The 17,876-nt window shown below is 48.2% G+C and overlaps 7 protein-coding genes across 7 annotated transcripts; 5 read left to right on the top strand and 2 right to left on the bottom strand.

Annotated features, from left to right (window-relative positions):
- Positions 1-240: 240 nt before the first annotated feature.
- Positions 241-1,545, bottom strand: N7489_001608 (uncharacterized protein; the record flags this gene model as incomplete). Its single annotated transcript, XM_056707363.1, has 4 exons — positions 241-1,016; positions 1,122-1,379; positions 1,436-1,469; positions 1,528-1,545. The coding sequence occupies 4 exons, from the start codon at positions 1,543-1,545 to the stop codon at positions 241-243; spliced, it is 1,086 nt and encodes a 361-aa protein (XP_056571665.1).
- Positions 1,546-3,506: 1,961 nt separating this feature from the next.
- On the bottom strand, positions 3,507-5,228 carry N7489_001607 (cytochrome P450; the record flags this gene model as incomplete). Its single annotated transcript, XM_056707362.1, has 2 exons — positions 3,507-4,685; positions 4,761-5,228. The coding sequence occupies 2 exons, from the start codon at positions 5,226-5,228 to the stop codon at positions 3,507-3,509; spliced, it is 1,647 nt and encodes a 548-aa protein (XP_056571664.1).
- Positions 5,229-6,156: 928 nt separating this feature from the next.
- Positions 6,157-7,900, top strand: N7489_001606 (uncharacterized protein; the record flags this gene model as incomplete). Its single annotated transcript, XM_056707361.1, has 3 exons — positions 6,157-6,277; positions 6,343-6,625; positions 6,682-7,900. The coding sequence occupies 3 exons, from the start codon at positions 6,157-6,159 to the stop codon at positions 7,898-7,900; spliced, it is 1,623 nt and encodes a 540-aa protein (XP_056571663.1).
- A 392-nt stretch (positions 7,901-8,292) lies between these two features.
- Positions 8,293-9,057, top strand: N7489_001605 (GNAT family N-acetyltransferase; the record flags this gene model as incomplete). Its single annotated transcript, XM_056707360.1, has 1 exon — positions 8,293-9,057. The coding sequence occupies one exon, from the start codon at positions 8,293-8,295 to the stop codon at positions 9,055-9,057; it is 765 nt and encodes a 254-aa protein (XP_056571662.1).
- Positions 9,058-10,730: 1,673 nt separating this feature from the next.
- On the top strand, positions 10,731-11,117 carry N7489_001604 (uncharacterized protein; the record flags this gene model as incomplete). The annotated part of the gene is made up of 1 exon (XM_056707359.1): positions 10,731-11,117. One exon carries the CDS (start codon positions 10,731-10,733, stop codon positions 11,115-11,117), a length of 387 nt encoding a protein of 128 aa, XP_056571661.1.
- Positions 11,118-11,915: 798 nt separating this feature from the next.
- N7489_001603 (uncharacterized protein) lies at positions 11,916-13,314 on the top strand (the record flags this gene model as incomplete). Its single annotated transcript, XM_056707358.1, has 7 exons — positions 11,916-11,932; positions 11,983-12,027; positions 12,084-12,292; positions 12,345-12,933; positions 13,002-13,006; positions 13,058-13,128; positions 13,195-13,314. 7 exons carry the CDS (start codon positions 11,916-11,918, stop codon positions 13,312-13,314), a joined length of 1,056 nt encoding a protein of 351 aa, XP_056571660.1.
- Positions 13,315-15,350: 2,036 nt separating this feature from the next.
- Positions 15,351-16,769, top strand: N7489_001602 (uncharacterized protein; the record flags this gene model as incomplete). Its single annotated transcript, XM_056707357.1, has 1 exon — positions 15,351-16,769. One exon carries the CDS (start codon positions 15,351-15,353, stop codon positions 16,767-16,769), a length of 1,419 nt encoding a protein of 472 aa, XP_056571659.1.
- Positions 16,770-17,876: the final 1,107 nt, after the last annotated feature.

The raw sequence follows: 17,876 nt of genomic DNA, 5'->3' as shown, positions 1-17,876 counted from the left end.
GAGATATAAGAGAATTAGTAGGTAAAAGGAGTAAGCTTGAAGAGTTACTGTTTGCGCACGACTACATAATGAGCGGAAGAAGGAACTATTCGCATTCCTATGTACGGTATTGGACGGACAGGAGGAGAAAGGAAAAGAGAGGGGGAGCAGGATCTAACAACTAACTACTTAGTTACCGGTGTCGCCACCATGCGTGCCCAATGCCTTGAGTGACCATTTCCAGCCACCGCAAGTTCCAGATCAGGGCTTGACAAAAGTCAAGAAGTCCAAGGAAAGATCCTGAAAGAAAGTAGCTCCAGTAGCGGCTTCGGGACGGGCTGTGTCTGTGACGTTGCAGTAATCCAAAAAGTCACCCGCCTCATCAATCTTCTTGTGAATCAAAGCAAGGTAATCCGACAAAGGACAGCTCCTCTCAGGGCCATTTTGACAGCTGACTATAGGATAAACAGCGTCATTGAACAGTACACGGATGTAAGGCCCATTCGTAGCGTTATCGACATTGCAATCCATCACTTCGAAAGCAACAGTGCCTCGCATAGTGATGAAGTGCGCCACGTTATACAAATGCTCAGCCGGTATGTGGTCATCGGGAAGAAGTCCCTCGGAATCGAAAATTCCCATGGCAGCGGTCATCTCGGCAATTTGGTTGTCATTCATAAAAGCCATGATAAGGCGCGGAATTTCGAAGCTCGTGCCGTTGGGTCCAACGCCGACCTGCCCAGGCCCTGTCTCTAGAAGAGAAAGCAAACTTTTCAGAAATGGAAGGAAAAGTACCCTAGCAGGGCCAATTGAACCGGGCCCAACGCCGTAAAAATAGCTCAGGTCCTGCGAGTATGCGTAGTTACGCAGCTCCTGTTCTGTAAAAACATCACACCATGGGCTAAGACGGCCTTCAATCTGACTCTCGTATGCACACATGTAAGGAAAGAATAGTACTTCAGTTTCGTCAAAAGTAAGATTCCCTTTGATTTCGGAGTTGATACGATGTACAACCTTGGGTAGCCACGTAGCATCCCCTATAGATATGTAAGCTGGTGTTCTTAGGGGAATGGTAATGGAAATCAAGGAAGGGGGCTGTTCATGTTAAGAATAGGAGGCATGGTTTGCTTGGTGGCACTCACAGTTTGTCACGTTGTCGCCTCCACTAGAGATAGATCCAAATGCAGGACAGGAATCCGACGGCCCGAGTGAGTTACCAATAGCAGCAGGAGAACCAGTAGAGTTCACGCTCACTACTGTACCGTAGCTGTCGGCATACTCATAGAGGTAGCCATTGAGAAATGCTCTGGCAGTTTGAACCACTCGTGATTCATTGATTGGGAACTTGTATTGGTTGGCCCACACATAGAATGGGTTGCCATCCTGATAAAACCCGGGATCTGTTGGGACTTATCAGTTCTAGGACTTCCGACTTCCAAAAAGAGCAATGCCTCACATCTAGACCGCAGTTGGTAGCCAAGGTCACTTGCCTGTCCAAGTGGAGTTTGTCAGCGAATTAATTATTGACTTGAATGCTTGGGTACATACCTCCTTCCAACCTGTCATTGACTCCTGTCCTAACTGCAAGGTAGGGTTCGTCAATACTGGCTTCCATTGAGGAATAAATCTGAGCGATCCTCGCGCCTCGAACCCATCTTGTTGCGCAGCAGCTTGGATCTGGCCCCAAAAGATGAACAGTAAGCATTTGAAGAACAAACACAAGGGTATATATTCAAGAATAAAGTACCTTGTGGTAAATTGCAACCCAGGCCTCATATGAGCCAGTATCGGGGAATCTAGCGACTTCAAGTCAACACGATCGCGCCCGTAATGTAGTGAGATAGACTACATACCTACTCCCATGTCTAACAACATAAGCTGCCTGGCGAACAGTGCATTGGTCTGGGATCCTGCTGTCAATGCCATTCACATTTGGGCCTAAGTCGTATATTAGCACTAGGGGACATGTGGAACCGTGATAACGAGACTCATGCCTGCAAAATATGGGGCATTGGCGCCTGAATATTGAAGAGGTGTTGAAGGGGTCTTCGATGATGAGAACACGATGTCGTTTTCCGGGGCCAGTGGCTGGCAAATACCTAACGTGGCTATACCTACCAAGGCACACAATACCGAGCTCTTCATCATGTTAATCTTAGATAAGAGTGTGTTTTCATACTACAACGGGGGAGAATGTGGCCAGTTTTGGTCTTTATAGTGATGATGTGGAAGCTTAGAATGTACGACTTCATGCCGATTGGGTGTACGTCCATCATATAAGGCCTAGCAGTTAGCGTCAGTGGTCCTTTAACTAGCCCACAACATGCACGCCTACAGTTTTCCCACGTGCCACGATTACTTATAGATAGGTACATACGTATGTACGTTGTGGCTGGAGAAGTGCGCACCAGCACGGAAGCCGAACAAGAGACGTACCCCACCTTTAGAAGGATTCGAACATCCAATCACGAAATTTGCCGAAAGCACAATGCTTGATAAAATTAATCTATTGACGGGACTGTGAGACAATGGTTGCGCCCGTAGGAATTGCAGTACCCTGTACGGAGTACATTGGTCGGCATGGACAGTTTTGATAGAGTAGGTGATATGCCCGTAGCCAACTGCCCAGGTGGAACCAGGGGATGTTCCAAGGTTTGCACTGTCTGCCTTGTTTGTATAACACCTGCTGCTTAATTTTAAACTACTTCCATGCACCAAGTTTGCATACTTTCACGGTCCACAGTTGAGTTGTGAACACCATCGAACAGTCACGAACACCGACCGGATGGCGCTGCCATCGGTGCCAGAGACAATCTAGGTTCCCCTAGGGGCTCGAAATCGTCTCTGAGACGGGAATGTCCCTCGAGATGCCAGAGCGGTGTACCTGTACGCAGACCGATGCTATAGCGGCAGTGCCATTCGTTATCGTCCTTCTCACCCGCGTAACGACCGCGATATCCGCATCAAGGAACCCGCCGCTCCAGTGGGTACATGCCTCATCATCCTCATACTCGCCTCACCCCAAGAGATAACCACATATTGGGAAAGCAACCCTCACCTTTTCCCTTCCACGGTCAGGTAAATTCTGTAGAAGCAGGTCTCACAGTTTATCTGGAAATTATTGTCGACTAATCTTTATGATATTTGTTCTATGTGTCGGAAAACAGATGGATTACCGAGTCCATTACATCCATCCATGGATGGATGAATGGATTACATCATTAGTCAGCGCACATTGCTTACTAATTTGGGTCTGAACAGATTGTCAAAACCAGACCATTTTTGTTATATAGTTAGAGAGAATTTTATCATTGTGAAATTGACATACATTCATCATAAACCTGATTTCTGTCACTATGTCCCCCTGAGACTGATAGATAGGAAGGGAAACCAAGACATATGAAGATAATTATTTCCAGATTATCAGTAGATATTTCAAGCGAATCCCCAAAATGACAACGTTGTCGCCAAATAATCCATCCAAACAACATCCCAACCGTAAAAAGAGTAAATCCTGCCCAAACCGTTTAAACCCCGGTCTCCGCCTGATGCAATCTCACAGTCACCGGATCAGCCGGACAAGAAGTAAGCGAAACACCGTAACGGATCTCCCTCTCAGAGTGCACATCCTCAATCTTATCAAACCTCTGCAATAATCTTACTAGCACATAACTTGATCTCATCAAAGCAAACTGTTGACCAATGCATGTCCTGGGTCCCCCATTGAACGGAATATACTCCCAGGTGACCTTTCGGCCGACCCACCGGTCCGGATTGAAGGTTTCAGCATCCTCGCCCCAGATATCCTTTCGACGGTGCAAGACGTAGGTGCTGTACATGACTGTGCGGCCCTTGCGGATGTAGATCGGTGAGGTACCGTCTTTCCCGCCGCCACGAGGGAGGGTAGTGTCCTTCATCGCGCAACGGCGGTTGAAGGGTACGACCGGGTAGAGACGAAGGGTTTCGTTGAGGAAATGTCGGAGGTACTGGCATGATTTCAAAGACGCAAAGTCCATGCTGTGTGGCTGATCGTAAGTGCCGAATTGATCGAGGATATCGCTTCGGAGTCTTGCGAAGGTGTGCGGGTGCCGTGCAAGAAGGAGGACCGTCCAGCTCAGTAGAGAAGCCGTTGTATCACGGCCTGCTAGTAGGACGTTGAGAGATTCGTCGCGCAACCTGACGGGGTCTTTTATAGTACTAGTCAGGGCTTCCAGGAAGATATACTGCGGTGACACCTTCTCGATGCCCTGGGCTTTCTCTCCCTGTCGCTCCGCCTTCATCAAAGCAGAGTGAACATATTGGTCCACGAACGCGTGCACAATGTCGATACACTTCCGAAACTCCTGGTTGTAGATAACCCAGTATAGCCGCTCGAACCGGAGTCGCTCCGCGAGATACCCCATGCACCCGTCAAATCCGTAGAGGAAAGTGTCATCGGAGGCCTGGCCCGCTTCCTTTTGCGTAGCAGAAATCTGACTATCACAGCTTTTACCGAAGAGGAACTCTGTAGCCGAGTCGAGGGTAAGACGAAAGAAGATGGCTTGAATATCCACTGCGGAAGACCAGCCGTCAGATCGCGTCGGAATGGCACGCAACGCGTTGTGAACATGACGTTCTTCCCTGTCAAGGTTGCTCATCCGATCTCGCGTAAATTGAGGCCGTAGCAGTGATCGGGAACGCGACCAACTCTCGCCATCAGTAGTAAACTAGGTCCAGTCAGCCGACCTTACCCCCTCGCAAGAGAAAAAAATATATATTTCCTACGAGGGGAAAAGACTCACAATTCCATGTCCAGCAAGAGGCTCAGCTACATTACGACGCATCTCACCCAAGCCGAAATCGTTGAACTGAGTGGCCAGCATAGACTGGATATTCTTGGGATCTGCCGTGAACAGGTTCTCCCGACCAGCCTGACACATACGAAAGGTAGAGACGTATCTGTTATGCCGACGGGATAGGAAAGCAATCCGCCTCTCTGCAAGCTGTGGGAGTCTCTTCTCTCTCGCTGCGTCAAGTGTCTCGAGGAGGGTGGAAATACCGAAAGGGTGCTGGCTGGGGTAGAGAGGGGGCTCTCCACAACCTATCTTTCGAGCTTTCTGGGCATGTCGCCAGGTGGAATAGACAGAGGGAATTAAGCACCCTATAATGGCGAGTACCACAAGGGTTGGGACTAAGTAACTTTCCATGAGGTTGTCAAGCGTTGTGATACCAGTAGGTGAGGCGCTGAGATACGCTTTTGACTCGGACATGGCGTGGGACGTGGGAGGTTAAGGAGAATAGGGGATATGGCCTAGAGATCAAGTAGAAGGAGTGAAGGATGGCTATTATCTTATCTGGAGATCCTTAAGCATATGAAGGACCGAAGAAGTCTGGCAAAAGTGGAAAGGCCACCGGCCAGTGAATTCACCATGAGATGCTATCGCAATATTGAATATCATAACTAACCCTTGAGTAATCATTCAGAAATGCTAAGACAATATATTTCTATAGTGAATCAACTATGTCTGACTCTATATTTAGCGTAGATGCATACATATGTAGACAACGGCCCCATAATGTAAGATATGGAACGCCTAAATGCCTTACCATAGCCACTCTTATGTCCCCACGTACATCTGGGCGCTGCATTTTGCCTAACCTGGTATTTGCTAGCCATCTGGCTTCCTAATTAGAATATCCAACACTTCTCTCAGAAAGCTGATCATGATTGCTTGAGGCTGAACATCTACGGTGCCAGGTGTCCTTCGCTTGGCAGATAGGATACACTTGGTGGATAGGCGACTGCGCTGATGTGATAGGGATCGTACTTCTTTTACGACTGGCTTAGATGTCTTTATGAGCGGGCCCGAGCATGTTAAAATGGCAATGAGTGGGTTCAGATGTAGAATAGATACTGACCAGTACAGCCCATGAGATATTCAGTATGCTGGTCTATCTTGCATTAGCACTGCCACCGGGAGGTCATACATGGGATATATTGGGCGACTCTTCCTTAAACGAGGATAGGGTACTTCACTATAGGGTACTTCACTTTCATGGTTCACGTCCCACATCCCTTCGGGTCCAAAAAGGTCATATGTATCTCCAAGAATCCCCCTACAGATAAACCCAGTATCTTTTGCTGGCGTCTATTGACTTCCTAGTCGTCAAGACCCACCTTTCAGCATCAACCTCAACATGTCATCTTCCGGAAGAGACGAGAGCTCATTGTCGCCAACTACTCATCCGCGTAGCCACATCCCCGACTGGAAATGGAAGGGAACACTTGCAGTTCTTATCTTGACAACCCTCATCAATGGTTGGTTAATGCCATGTACCATAACACTATCCCAAATCATCATTCTGACAAAGTCATTGTTTAAGGCTATGATGTAAGCAACGTGGCCAACATCCAGCCCGCCCTTTACGAGGCCTTCGGCAACATTGCGCTTCTGCCATGGATCAGCCTGTCCTTCAGCCTTGCCGTGTTTGCCGTCCTATCCTTGTCCCGGAAGATCTTGTATTGCGTCGACATGAAATGGATCTATATCGCTAACGTTGTGGTCTTCATGGCCGGTTCTGCTGTGGCCGGTGCTGCTCCCAATCTTCCTGTGGTCATTGTTGGACGGATCGTCATGGGTGTCGGTGGTGCTGTTGTTTACCAAAGGTATGTTGCGATGTATCCCTGATGTCGTTAGGATAATCGAGCTCACAGTGACATAGCAACTTGACATTTGTAGCCGTGTTCGCCACGGCCGATGAGACACCTCGTCTATTCGGTCTTCTGAGCGCAATATGGGCCGTTGGCCTCGTCATTGGTGGTCCTATCGGGTCCGCTTTCGCCTCGAACAGGCACACCACTTGGCGGTGGGCTTTCTACATCAACCTACCCTGTGTGAGTGTGAGTCTCGCACTCGCCATTCTCTGCCTCCCTCGCAAATACCTAGGGCCAGACCGTCCGTTGGTCTCCCGGTTGATGGTGATCGACCCTATCGGCGTTGCGTTCAACATGGCGGCCCCAGTACTATTTGCCCTCGCATTGGAGTTCTCCGGTCCTGTGTGGAAATGGGGCTCTGGAGCATCGATCGCAGCCTGGGTGGCTTTCGGTGTGGTCTTGATTGGATGGATCGTCCAACAATACTGGTGTATTGGCACGACTCCTGAGCAACGCGCCGTTCCCGTTCACTTGCTCAGTCGGGTTGACCTGCTTCCACTTTGGATCGCGTCTGGCTGTGCGGGCGCATCGTATGCCATCACACTCTACTACACGCCGCTCTTCTTCGCGTTCGCTAGCGGCCATAGCGCCATGGAGCAAACTGTCCGTCTTCTTCCGTTTGTTATGGTCTTCATCGCCATGGTCATCCTCGTCGGCGGGTTGCTCCCGGTCTTTGGCCGCTACAACCTGATCTACATTGTTGCGGGCATTGCAACCGTCGCGGGAGCCGGCGCTATGGCCGGCACACTGAGTCCAGGTGTCTCCGAATCCCAGGTGTTAGGTCTGGAAGCACTCATTGGCGTTGGCCTTGGCTGTTCGTTCCAACACGGGGTCGGTATCTCGAGTGTAATAAATAAGAACCCACGCGACCGTGTTGACAGCGCGGTCATGTTTAACATGGCACAGATGGGCGGCATTGCAATTGCTCTGGCGGTTGCGGGCTCGATTTTTCAAAATGCGGGGTACAACATGCTGACGGACGCCATTGGGGATAGCGGGTACTCGGAAGAAGAGCTGCGTGAGGCGCTGGCCGGAGTATCTTCAGGAGTGTGGCAGTCCGGCAATCCCGATGTTCGTTCTCGTGGGGTTAATGCTGTGGCCACGGTGATTGGGCAGGAGTTTTATTTAGTGGTGGCCGGTGGTGTGACCTGTCTCGTCTGCGGGTTGTTGATGAGGTGGGAGCGATTGGACTTTGGCAGGCATAACAGCAAGGATATCGAAACATGAACGCTTCCCCAACCTCGTTGGAAGGATGGAAGGTTTATTTTTAGCAAAGTGATCGCCACGTGGCAATCTTGGGACCTTGGAAGGCCCTGGGGCCCCATCTGTGGGAAAGCTCCAAGGCTTCCCCAGGACCCCAAAATTGAAAATTAGGTATCTTTTGTATAGCAACTCCATACAAAAGGTACTTAAGCATGTCAAGGCAAAGCGTCGCCCACCGATATTTGTCAGTGTATGGTGTCATCCAGTCAACATGAGTACACAGAGCCAATCAACGACTTACCCACTCCATTAGAGCCTTGGCGAGGTGACATTCTTTTCTTTCTTCACACGTATCCAACTTCAAACACCATTTGGCTCCTACCACACGCCGACGGGAGCAGTCAAAGCTGGAAATCATGGCTTCTCAAAGGCAGAGACCAGATATTGGATTACGTGTTGACATCATACATCAACCCGAGGATATCATCCAGGCTTTTGACTGCGTGTGCGAGGCCTTTGGCCGTCAAGCGCAAGATGGGATCTGGATAGCCATGAATCCGGGATGGGACACACCTCAGGGGAGGTCAAATGGAGCCGAGAGAATGGTCGCCCGCTGGCGCCACAGGACCAGCGACAAAGACGGTCTCCCAAACACCATATTTCTCAAAGCTACCCTACCGTGTCCGCGGTTTGAAGACAGGCGTATTATCGTGGGCTTCGGTATTTGGGTGCAAGCCTCGAGCGTAGAGGGCCATGGTGATCCTCCAGTGGAAGATCTAGCCAATTCGATGGACCTCAATGCACTGTACCCCGACAACGAGCCTGAACGACGTTACCTCTGTCAGGTTGTTTCTTCTCTGCATAGAAGACGGACCGAGGTAATCAAACAGAGAGCCACTGCAGTGCCACCAGCCGTTCTGATCCTGGACATGTGCGCTGTCGATCCAGCGCACCAACGCAAAGGCATCGCCCGAGAACTTGTACAGTGGGGCATTGACGAAGCACAGCGACGTGGGAACCTGGAAGCCATAACCGAGGCGTCCAGTATGGGTCGACATGTATATGGACAGATGGGGTTCCAAGCTGACGGATCTGAAATCGAATATGTTGTGGACGACGAATTTGCTTCTCGCCCGAAACCACCCAACCTGTTTATGCGCACCCAAGGAGGCGTGGCTTGATATGATATCCCTACGACAATGTTACCTTGTTGTATGGTTCTTTGCTAGTACCACTTGACCTCGCGCTACGTCCTGTAATTCTGTACTGAGAAGCAGATAACATAGTGCTGTACTATACTGCCGGTCCCCACAGAAAACAACGAGAAGCGTTTGACAAACTGGGCCATGCAGACCATCGTGAACTACCAGAGACCTCGTCGGACTAGCATGACCTACAATCCCATCAACTTGTCTGTTTCCCATGACTCATGTCCTATTGAATTTCCCATTTTACGTCAAGAATATCAGATAAACTCTACTTCGTTATTCTGCCTTTGCAATACTATCGGAGGCTACGACCTTACAGGGACTGGAAGATCAAGAAGGGACAAACTGCTGTTATCATACTAGCAAATGAGGGCCTTTCTATGGAGGCCGCATGACAAACAAATGCCTAGTCTGCCATCAAAAACAGGCATCCATAGAGGATGGCATGATCTCAAATACAATTGACGATTTCCATCTTCTGTCATTCTCTGACCTTGCCTTGCAAACCTCACATGCGCGTAGTTGGTATCACATTTGAAGAACGTCCAAAATACGAACAATAAAACTAGGTCTAAAGTTATATAGCGGGGTATAACACGCCACGTGAACTTTCAAGCATGAAAATGACTTGGTGAAACCCACCTCCTCGTTTCGGATGAACCCGCATATCTGTGAGATGGTAAGACACGGCGGGATGAAATACGAGGTTGGATATCAGCTATGCGTAATTGAATTGTTAGACATATAACCTAGAATCACGCCTCTTCGTATCTGTGGACACGAGACAGCTCATCACGCCGAAAGGCTCCAGTAATAAATATGTATGATTTCTCTCTTCTCTGGGGTTGGCGTTGAAGAATGAGACATTGCCCCCGTAGCTAGAACGTCATTGAACATGATCGAGGCTTCGAGTTTATTTGTAATTCTCGGCAAGAGACACGATCTAAGCCTCGACGCAATCGCTGATACTCAAAACGATAGTTGAATGGAAGCCATGGATTGCCTAATGTCTCAGAGACTATATCCATAAATACATCACTCGAGTTGTTAGGCACACTTCTGCGGGGAAGGTATGTTTTGTTGTGCGTGCGGATACCATCTCTATCTTCTATCTATTACGGAATTTCCACTTTTGACAGTGAGACTGGTAGCTTCTCTTTATTACTTGTATCTCTGAAATGCAGTCTTGGTTGGTAAAGCGCATCATCCAAGGTAGAAAACAGGGACGGCTACATTTGGGTATGAAAGCTATCCCACCAATGTACGTGGGGTACATATAAAATGAAAACGGGTGGCCTTATTCGGGAGGCTCGCCTAATTGGTATACGAAGGGCTGTGCAAATCAGCTTCCATCTTCTGCCCTCACGCAACCCAGATTTTGGTTCCGGCAGGTCATGTCATCCGCTAGACGTCTACCATTCGAAATTCTAAGAATAGTACGGATGGCAAGATTGCGGTGACTTCAACTCCAGGTTAAGGCTCAGAGTTTCAGTAAGAAAGGTATAAAGCCCACCTTCTTCCTGCGAGATGTGATGCCTTTCACTCCGAACAACATCAGACTTCAACCGTGTTTTCAAACAGTTCAACCACTCATCGCTGCACATAACATCATTACATTTTGCAAAGTCCCCTCCAAAAATTTCAAAATGAAGTTCACCATTGCTGCTATCATCCCTCTTATGGTAGTCACCGTCTCTGCCACGCCTCTTGAGGTCCGCCAGTCCAACCAAGTCACCGTTGCTCTATCCAATGATCAATCTGGAGCATATGCTAGCGTGACATTCCCAGCCGATGACACTGATAAGAGCATCTTCTCCCTCTTCAGTGGTACCTCTGTTGGTGCAGGTGGTACTGTCAAGGCAACCGCAGCCCAGCTCACCAACTTTGCGCAATCTATCAATTGTGTCATCAAGAACAACGACGCAATCATCGGTACCTTCACTGCCCAGAAAACTTACCTGGATCTTGATGGAAATCCTCACACCGCCGTTCCAATCAACCTGGACAATGCTGAGATTCGCTGCCGTGCTTGAATACCTGGCTCTTTGCCAGAACTCTGATCTGTTGAGTGGCAGGATGTGCTGAAGCTGGACTGAGATCGATTATGAAATTGTGGTTCATTGTGTCCGCGTTATTTGTGTGCAAATGTCTTGTTGTGGTTAATACATGTCGATAAATACCTAGGTATTTAATTTGTAGGACATGGGACTTCTGATATATCTTGACACGTCTTGGTGCTAAGTAACACATTCTAGCACCTATAGTTATTGGCTCGCTTTCGTCAACTCCACAGTCTTCGCTTTTGAATGCTACTGCCCTACTGGTTTTGTAGTTCTTCTTGTTTGGTCGTCTCCCGAATAGTATTATCTTATCATCCCCAAGGTTTTCAACGTCTACGATGGCTCGCAAGGTCCCCCAAAGATGGAAAGATACCTCTCTGGTTTTTTTAGACATCTCCTTCTGTGTCCGAAAATCAACAAGTGTGCCCCCGAAAGTTGATGTTTATAGAATCTGCAAAGTGGGGGCTTCTCAGCTCCATGCTATGGTTGACACTGAGTATTCCGGCTGCAGCCGGAGAATGTATGTCCTCACCCCTGCTTAATCTGCTGCCGCAATCCCCGGTGGATGATTTGGTTGACAAGTCAAAAGAGCGGACTTTCGAGTTTTACCCCTGCTAGTGTTCGGATTCGCTACCTACCAGCTAGACAGGACCAACATTGCAAGCGCACTCACAGGGAATTTTGCCGCTACCATATCTGTCGATCAGAACATTATCAATCTCGGAAATCAACTGATGCTCCTGGGTGTCATTTTACTTGAGATACCATCAAATGTTATCCTACATAAGGTATGTCACATCCATTGCCGAATGATACACGTGTCAATAAATCGAATCAGGTTGGCCCTCGCCAATGGATTAGTGCACAAGTATGCGTATTCGGGGTAGTAGCATGTCTACAAGTATTCATGCGCAATAAGGTAGGCTTCCTGCTCACCAGAACGTTTCTGGGGCTTGCAGAAGCTGGGTATATTCCCGGTGCTATGTACACACTGTCTACCTGGTATACGAAGCAAGAGTTGACAAAACGAATTGCCATATTTTTCTTCGGCATGTTTGGCGGAACGGCCATTTCTCCACTGCTTGGAGCTGCTCTGTTGAAACTAGACGGAAAATGCGGTCTCTTCGGTTGGCAATGGATCTTCCTCAGTACGATTGAGGCTGGTCCCTCGAACGTCAAACTATGCTAATAGATTTGTAGTCGAAGGTCTATTCTCCATTACGGTCTCTATTTTCCTATTTTGCTTCCTTCCTGAACACAGGGGAGTCCCTGTGACATCAAATCAAGTGAACACTTCGGGCTCTGAGGGGATTTCCTCAATGAAGGAGCCATTGGCTCACCCTGGCAAAACGCATATCCCACTCAGATTGGTTTGGAATACGTTGACAGACATACGGAAATGGCCACATTTCATTGCCACAGGCTGCGTCTTCGCTACGTGGAGCCCTCTCACAACCTACACCCCGAGCATATTTGTGGAACTGGGGTTTGCTCGAAGTAAGGCAAATGCATTTTGCGCAATCGGAAGCTTGCTCACTCTCCCTGTGATTTTCCTTTTTGCGTGGATAAGCGACAAATCGGGCAGAAGAGGCCTTACCGTCATGGTTGCTATCTTCGTGTACTTGATCTCGTTGGTAATTTTAAGAATCATGATGCACCGTGTGGATAAATGGGGCAGGCTGGGCCTCTGGACAGCAGTCAATGCTTTGGCTGTGGGCTATCATCCAATCCACAATTCTTGGATCCAAATCAACTGCCAGAGCTCTGAAGAGAGGAATATAAGCGTTGCGTGAGTAAAATCTTTCCTGCGGGTCGTTCTTTGAACAGATGAGCTGAGCTAACAGTCTGACTTCCCAGAATGTGTAAGACTATTACCCTTATAGCGGACAGGGGCTTTTACTAACTAAATTAAGTCGTCATGGCAGCTACAGGGGGGGCTGATGGCTGGAACCCAGATATTTCGGGCAGACGAGTCAGCTATGTTGTAAGTCCTATATAAGCCGATCTTACCCACATCACACCACTAATGATAAGTCTGTCAACGCGGTAGTTATCCGAGAGGGGTGTTGATCATGATCGGGTTGGTGATTTTGGGACTGATTCTTGTTTCCCTGCAAATCTCGATATTCTGGATCCAAAACAGGCGTATCAAAGCAAAATCTGGCGGTAGGGAGCTGAATGTTCTATAGCTAGCCAGGGTTAGCCTTCCTATCAGGTCACATTTCTCATGTGCATCAGATCCGCCGGGTAATGTAAAAGATTGTCATGCCTGGCAGTTATGCAGATGGAAAAGAAAGAAAGAAAGTAGGAGATACCAATAGAAACAAATGAGTGATTCATCACACCATCATTCTTTATCCATAGTTTAATCCTCCGATAAATGTACGTTTTGGATGACAGTAGTATGCAGATCTTTGCACTTCGGAGTATAGGGGACATGCACCTAGTGTGATTATATGGTAAAGAAGTAGACCTTTGAAGATGGATAATTTTTGTGTAGTTGGAATTTTCGCGTAATGCCGGACTACTCTTTCGTTTAAGGGGTAATGAAAGGAAAATGCGACAAGAGGCAAATGTACACTCGATATTCCGGTCATCGCTAGCTCGGTGTTAAGGCAAGGATTCAGAAATAATTCGCAAAACCTGTCGATATATTACAAGCAAGAATTGCAGATCGCTGTTCAGAATCTCCAAATCACGTAGTGCCAAATATTTGCCATGATGCGTGAGACTCAAAGTACTCCTCCTGTTTGGCAGCACCGATTTGCATGTGGATATTGCTACTGAATCGTGAGCGTGAAGCGACATCCGTTCAATACTCGAATAATATTCTTGATTGATTGCATTCTTTTGCCCCAAGTAATCAAAGCCCCTAGGAGTCGTATCCGACACAATGCGGACCAAGGTCGAACAGCTTATACCAAGGTATGGGGCGCAGGTAGAAATCAATCGCAGCCAGAAGGAGTTGTGCGAGCGAAATCGACTAGAAGACAAGTCGGCATACACTTCCTTGATAGCAAACCATGTTGTGTCAAGTTCGGCAAAGGGTATCCAGAGTTTAGTAAAGAATAACTCGGTGCGTTTTATACCACCAAGACAGGGTATTGTCCTTCTCTTCAGTTCTTGATGTAACAATATTAAAGCATAGTTGTACAGTTCAGCGTTGAGTTTGGACGCAACAATGGCGAACCGGTGTATGGCCGATATGACCGGATTGTGACAGCAACATAGTTCAAGGACACACCACGGTCGCTGGAGGATCATGAGTAAGGACTCAACAATGTCCCTTCGCCCGACAATCTGATGCTTAGAAAATTTTGAGGCATTGATAAGGAACCAAGGAAGGCTATCGCGAGGTGAGATATCACGCACAGAATTGATAGGTGGGTCCTTTGGGCATGGCAGCGAGACAACGCTCACCGCGAATACATTTTCTGTGGTGACTAGCACGGGGATCACATTCCTAACAGCAGAAGCGGCTGATATGAGTTCTGCCCGAAGCCCAGATTTTAATTCTGTGGTGTTCCAATCTGGAGGAGACGCGACAACCGAGTAGATAGCGAACGCGTCTCCTAGTGCAACCCCTCCACCTTCGTCGAATGAAGCGCAAAGTTGAGAGAGACCTTGCGGTTCGTAATTTGCAACCTCATCCATAAATTCCTCGGAAGTGAGGGAAGCCCTCACAGCGAAGATGCTGCCGCGTACATGCTCGGGGTGGGAGTGTGGTGGTGGCGTTGCATGAGTGTCTCCTATGTGGTGGGTCACGTGTTGTAAGAGAGTGCTGGCATTACCTCGACTGAGACTCCCTTCACGAATAGAATAGTAGGTCTTCCCCACTTCCTCTTGCCTATCCCCCCCCTTGGTTGCTATATATTTTCAATAATGTACGAATTAGACACATGAATAGCTACTGCTAATTGCGAATTCGTGCTCCATTCTTTACGAGAAAGTTCCTCGGCTCGAATTGTGTTTTCCGCTTTGCGACCTGTCAGCTGCTTGCTGAGTGTTATTGGTCTAGGTGGATCGCTGCAGATCGTCGGATGCAGAGTGACTTCAGCTAGTAAGCACTAACCCCAATAAAGGGGGATTAGCGAATCTCCAGTGAGATTTTGAGTGGCTTATTTCCTGTTTACCTGACCTATATAACCTTTTTCCTAAGGAACCATGGGTCACGAATCTTGAAGAGACCCCCCGGTGTGCCTTAAAATGCCATCATTATCGTTGTACTTTTCAAGTCTCCTCTCCATAGTTGGGCTAGCACAGGCTGAAAAGTTTCCACAATCACTAACAGACTTGCGCGCTCAGCTGAAGAGTGATGGCGGAGTTACATTTGACCCGCTTGGTGTTGCGGCCGTTCTCTACAACCCTCGCGTGGACAAAAGTGCAGCAAGACTTTATACTCAGTTTGATCGAGGGTTATTCATATGGCCACACCTGACAATGATCGGAGGGACTCTACCACCCATGCAAATGCTTGTTGAACGCCTCAATGCCACGATGAAGTGGATCCATCCATCTATCAAACTATGCGCACAAGATACGACTATGCTCCCCGTACGATCCGACGTGTCGGGGAATGTATTTCGCCAACTGCCACTCAACTTGAGCAACGCATGGCTGACTGGCATAATATCCTTTCAAACATCCCGACAACCTGGAAACGACTTCGCTGTCGTCTGTGTGGATGCCATGTACCCATCAACCGACGAACGCCGGAAAAATGTGCGTCAGCAATTAGGAACCTTAAGATGGCTCCTCAGGAAATGGACATTGGACTCAATTTGTCTGGTCAACGGAGCCATGCTGATGACCGGTATGGTGTGCGGGATTTTGTCAGCCGACCTTTGGGCATTCACGTTGTTTCTTCTGTACAGCAGTCATTGGCTCGCGTCGGTGCTGATTTCGTTCACTTCTATGGTCAAGATCCACAAACCAGATCACATCAAAGACGACCCGCAGGATAGATATGCGGTCTATGAACGCGATGAGGGGGGAACTGTGATATTCAAGGGACCACAAAGGGAGCTTGAGGAATGGGCCCGTTCCACTTGGGAATACGACCGCAATTGGGGAAAGGATTTTCTACACTGGTTCTGGACCCTGTCGGGGACATTCTCTGGTATATCTTCGGTTGCATGTATGGTAAACATGAAGGGCACTCTACAATTGGCATTTTTGGGGGTTTTGGTATACTCATCACTGGCTGAGATTGTTGCAACCAGAATTGCGCGTCAACTGCAAACCAAGGCTCATGGCCATATTTATGCGGACAAAGTCTTGAATAACGACACCAGAACCAAAGCAATTATCCGCGCGACATTGGAAATTTCCACGGAATGCCGTCTCAGGGACCTGAATTGGGTCAAAATGGGACTGCTTCCTCCAATGCGAGTTTTCGAAAAGATGCAGGAACTGTTGAGAGATATTTCAGATACCAAACAGAGCATAGGCGATCGTCGAGCTGAGGTGCAAAAGGAATGTGATGCTTTCATCCATAGCGTGGATGCCTCGGATCAGGAGTTGGCTGAAAGAATAGTCAAGGAAGTGATGGAGGCACTGGGGTTCTTGCAAGATGTTGGAGCGGTCCATCAGTTGAATTCCATAGACGGAACCCCCCAGAGTTAAAAAGTTCGGCTGTTGGCCTCTTCTTAACAACTGTAACCCTCTACATCCTACACTTTGGTCCCCTATCTTCGTAGTGCCAATGGAGAATGTATATGGATTATGAAAAGCTTACTCAATGAATCAAAGATTCTTTCCGGGATTGGGCTTAATGTACGTGATTGGAGCTTTTAGTGACGAGTCTCCAACTTCACTACTCATTAGATCTGCTCATGTGTCACACGCGGATAAGTTCTGAGCTTCGACTTCCTATCGCACATGTGTTGCGTGCTCAATGGGATACTTCTTGCATCTGGGGACAAGTTCTCGGCAATTAGAGATGGTAGATATTTCCCTTCGGACAGGTAGATAATATATCATATGGCATGCTTGCAGACTTGCAGACTTGCAAACTTGAGCACTATCTCCAATCTCGGAAAGGCTCCTCGTGCTCCCGAAAACCCCACGCCCCACGGCGGACCGAGAAGAAATCTTCGGCATTCCGTGGATATCCTATTCCCAATAATAATGCGAATTCATTATTTATGAAGGTCATATCCGGAACGCAGGCTAGTCTATGTCATATACGTCTCCTATCTGTACTTGATCGCCTATCGAAGGTCACGAGAATGGACGCACTCATCTCACTAGGCCCGAGACTTGGAGCGCCTAAAGCCGTCCAAAGCCGACCGTCCAGATAGCCTGACATGGTCGTTTACTTTTTTTTTGGCGAGAGTCCCAATTAGGAAGGAGTGAGAGTCGTCGAGGACTCGGAGACTACTATGAATCTGCGCAAACCTTTGGCTACCACGCCTCGTATGCTTTATTCATCCATGCATATGTCCAACCCGCAGGCTCTCTTATGACGCGCCTATACACTCTCGCTATGATCGTGATGGTGGACGTAGATCAGACACACCTAGCAACAGTAAGCTTGGGGTGCACGTTACACTGAGAAGCAACCCATGGGCCTAACGGGCACCCAGAGTTTAACTCGACCATTGGAGTGGATCGAATTATAGAGACATTCACCTTGTGTCGTAAGGTGGTGGGGAATTTTGGGGAATTTTGGATCGCGAGTATTGTGTTGATGCACTGGTCCACGGGCATATACGGAGTACTGCCGCCCGA

The sequence above is a fragment of the Penicillium chrysogenum genome (genome assembly GCF_028827035.1).
Source record: "Penicillium chrysogenum strain IBT 35668 chromosome Unknown utg000001l_segment0_segment0, whole genome shotgun sequence".
Classification (NCBI taxonomy): domain Eukaryota; kingdom Fungi; phylum Ascomycota; class Eurotiomycetes; order Eurotiales; family Aspergillaceae; genus Penicillium; species Penicillium chrysogenum.
The sequence above is the reverse complement of the archived record's forward strand: the minus strand, read 5'-3'. Positions and strand labels throughout refer to the sequence as shown.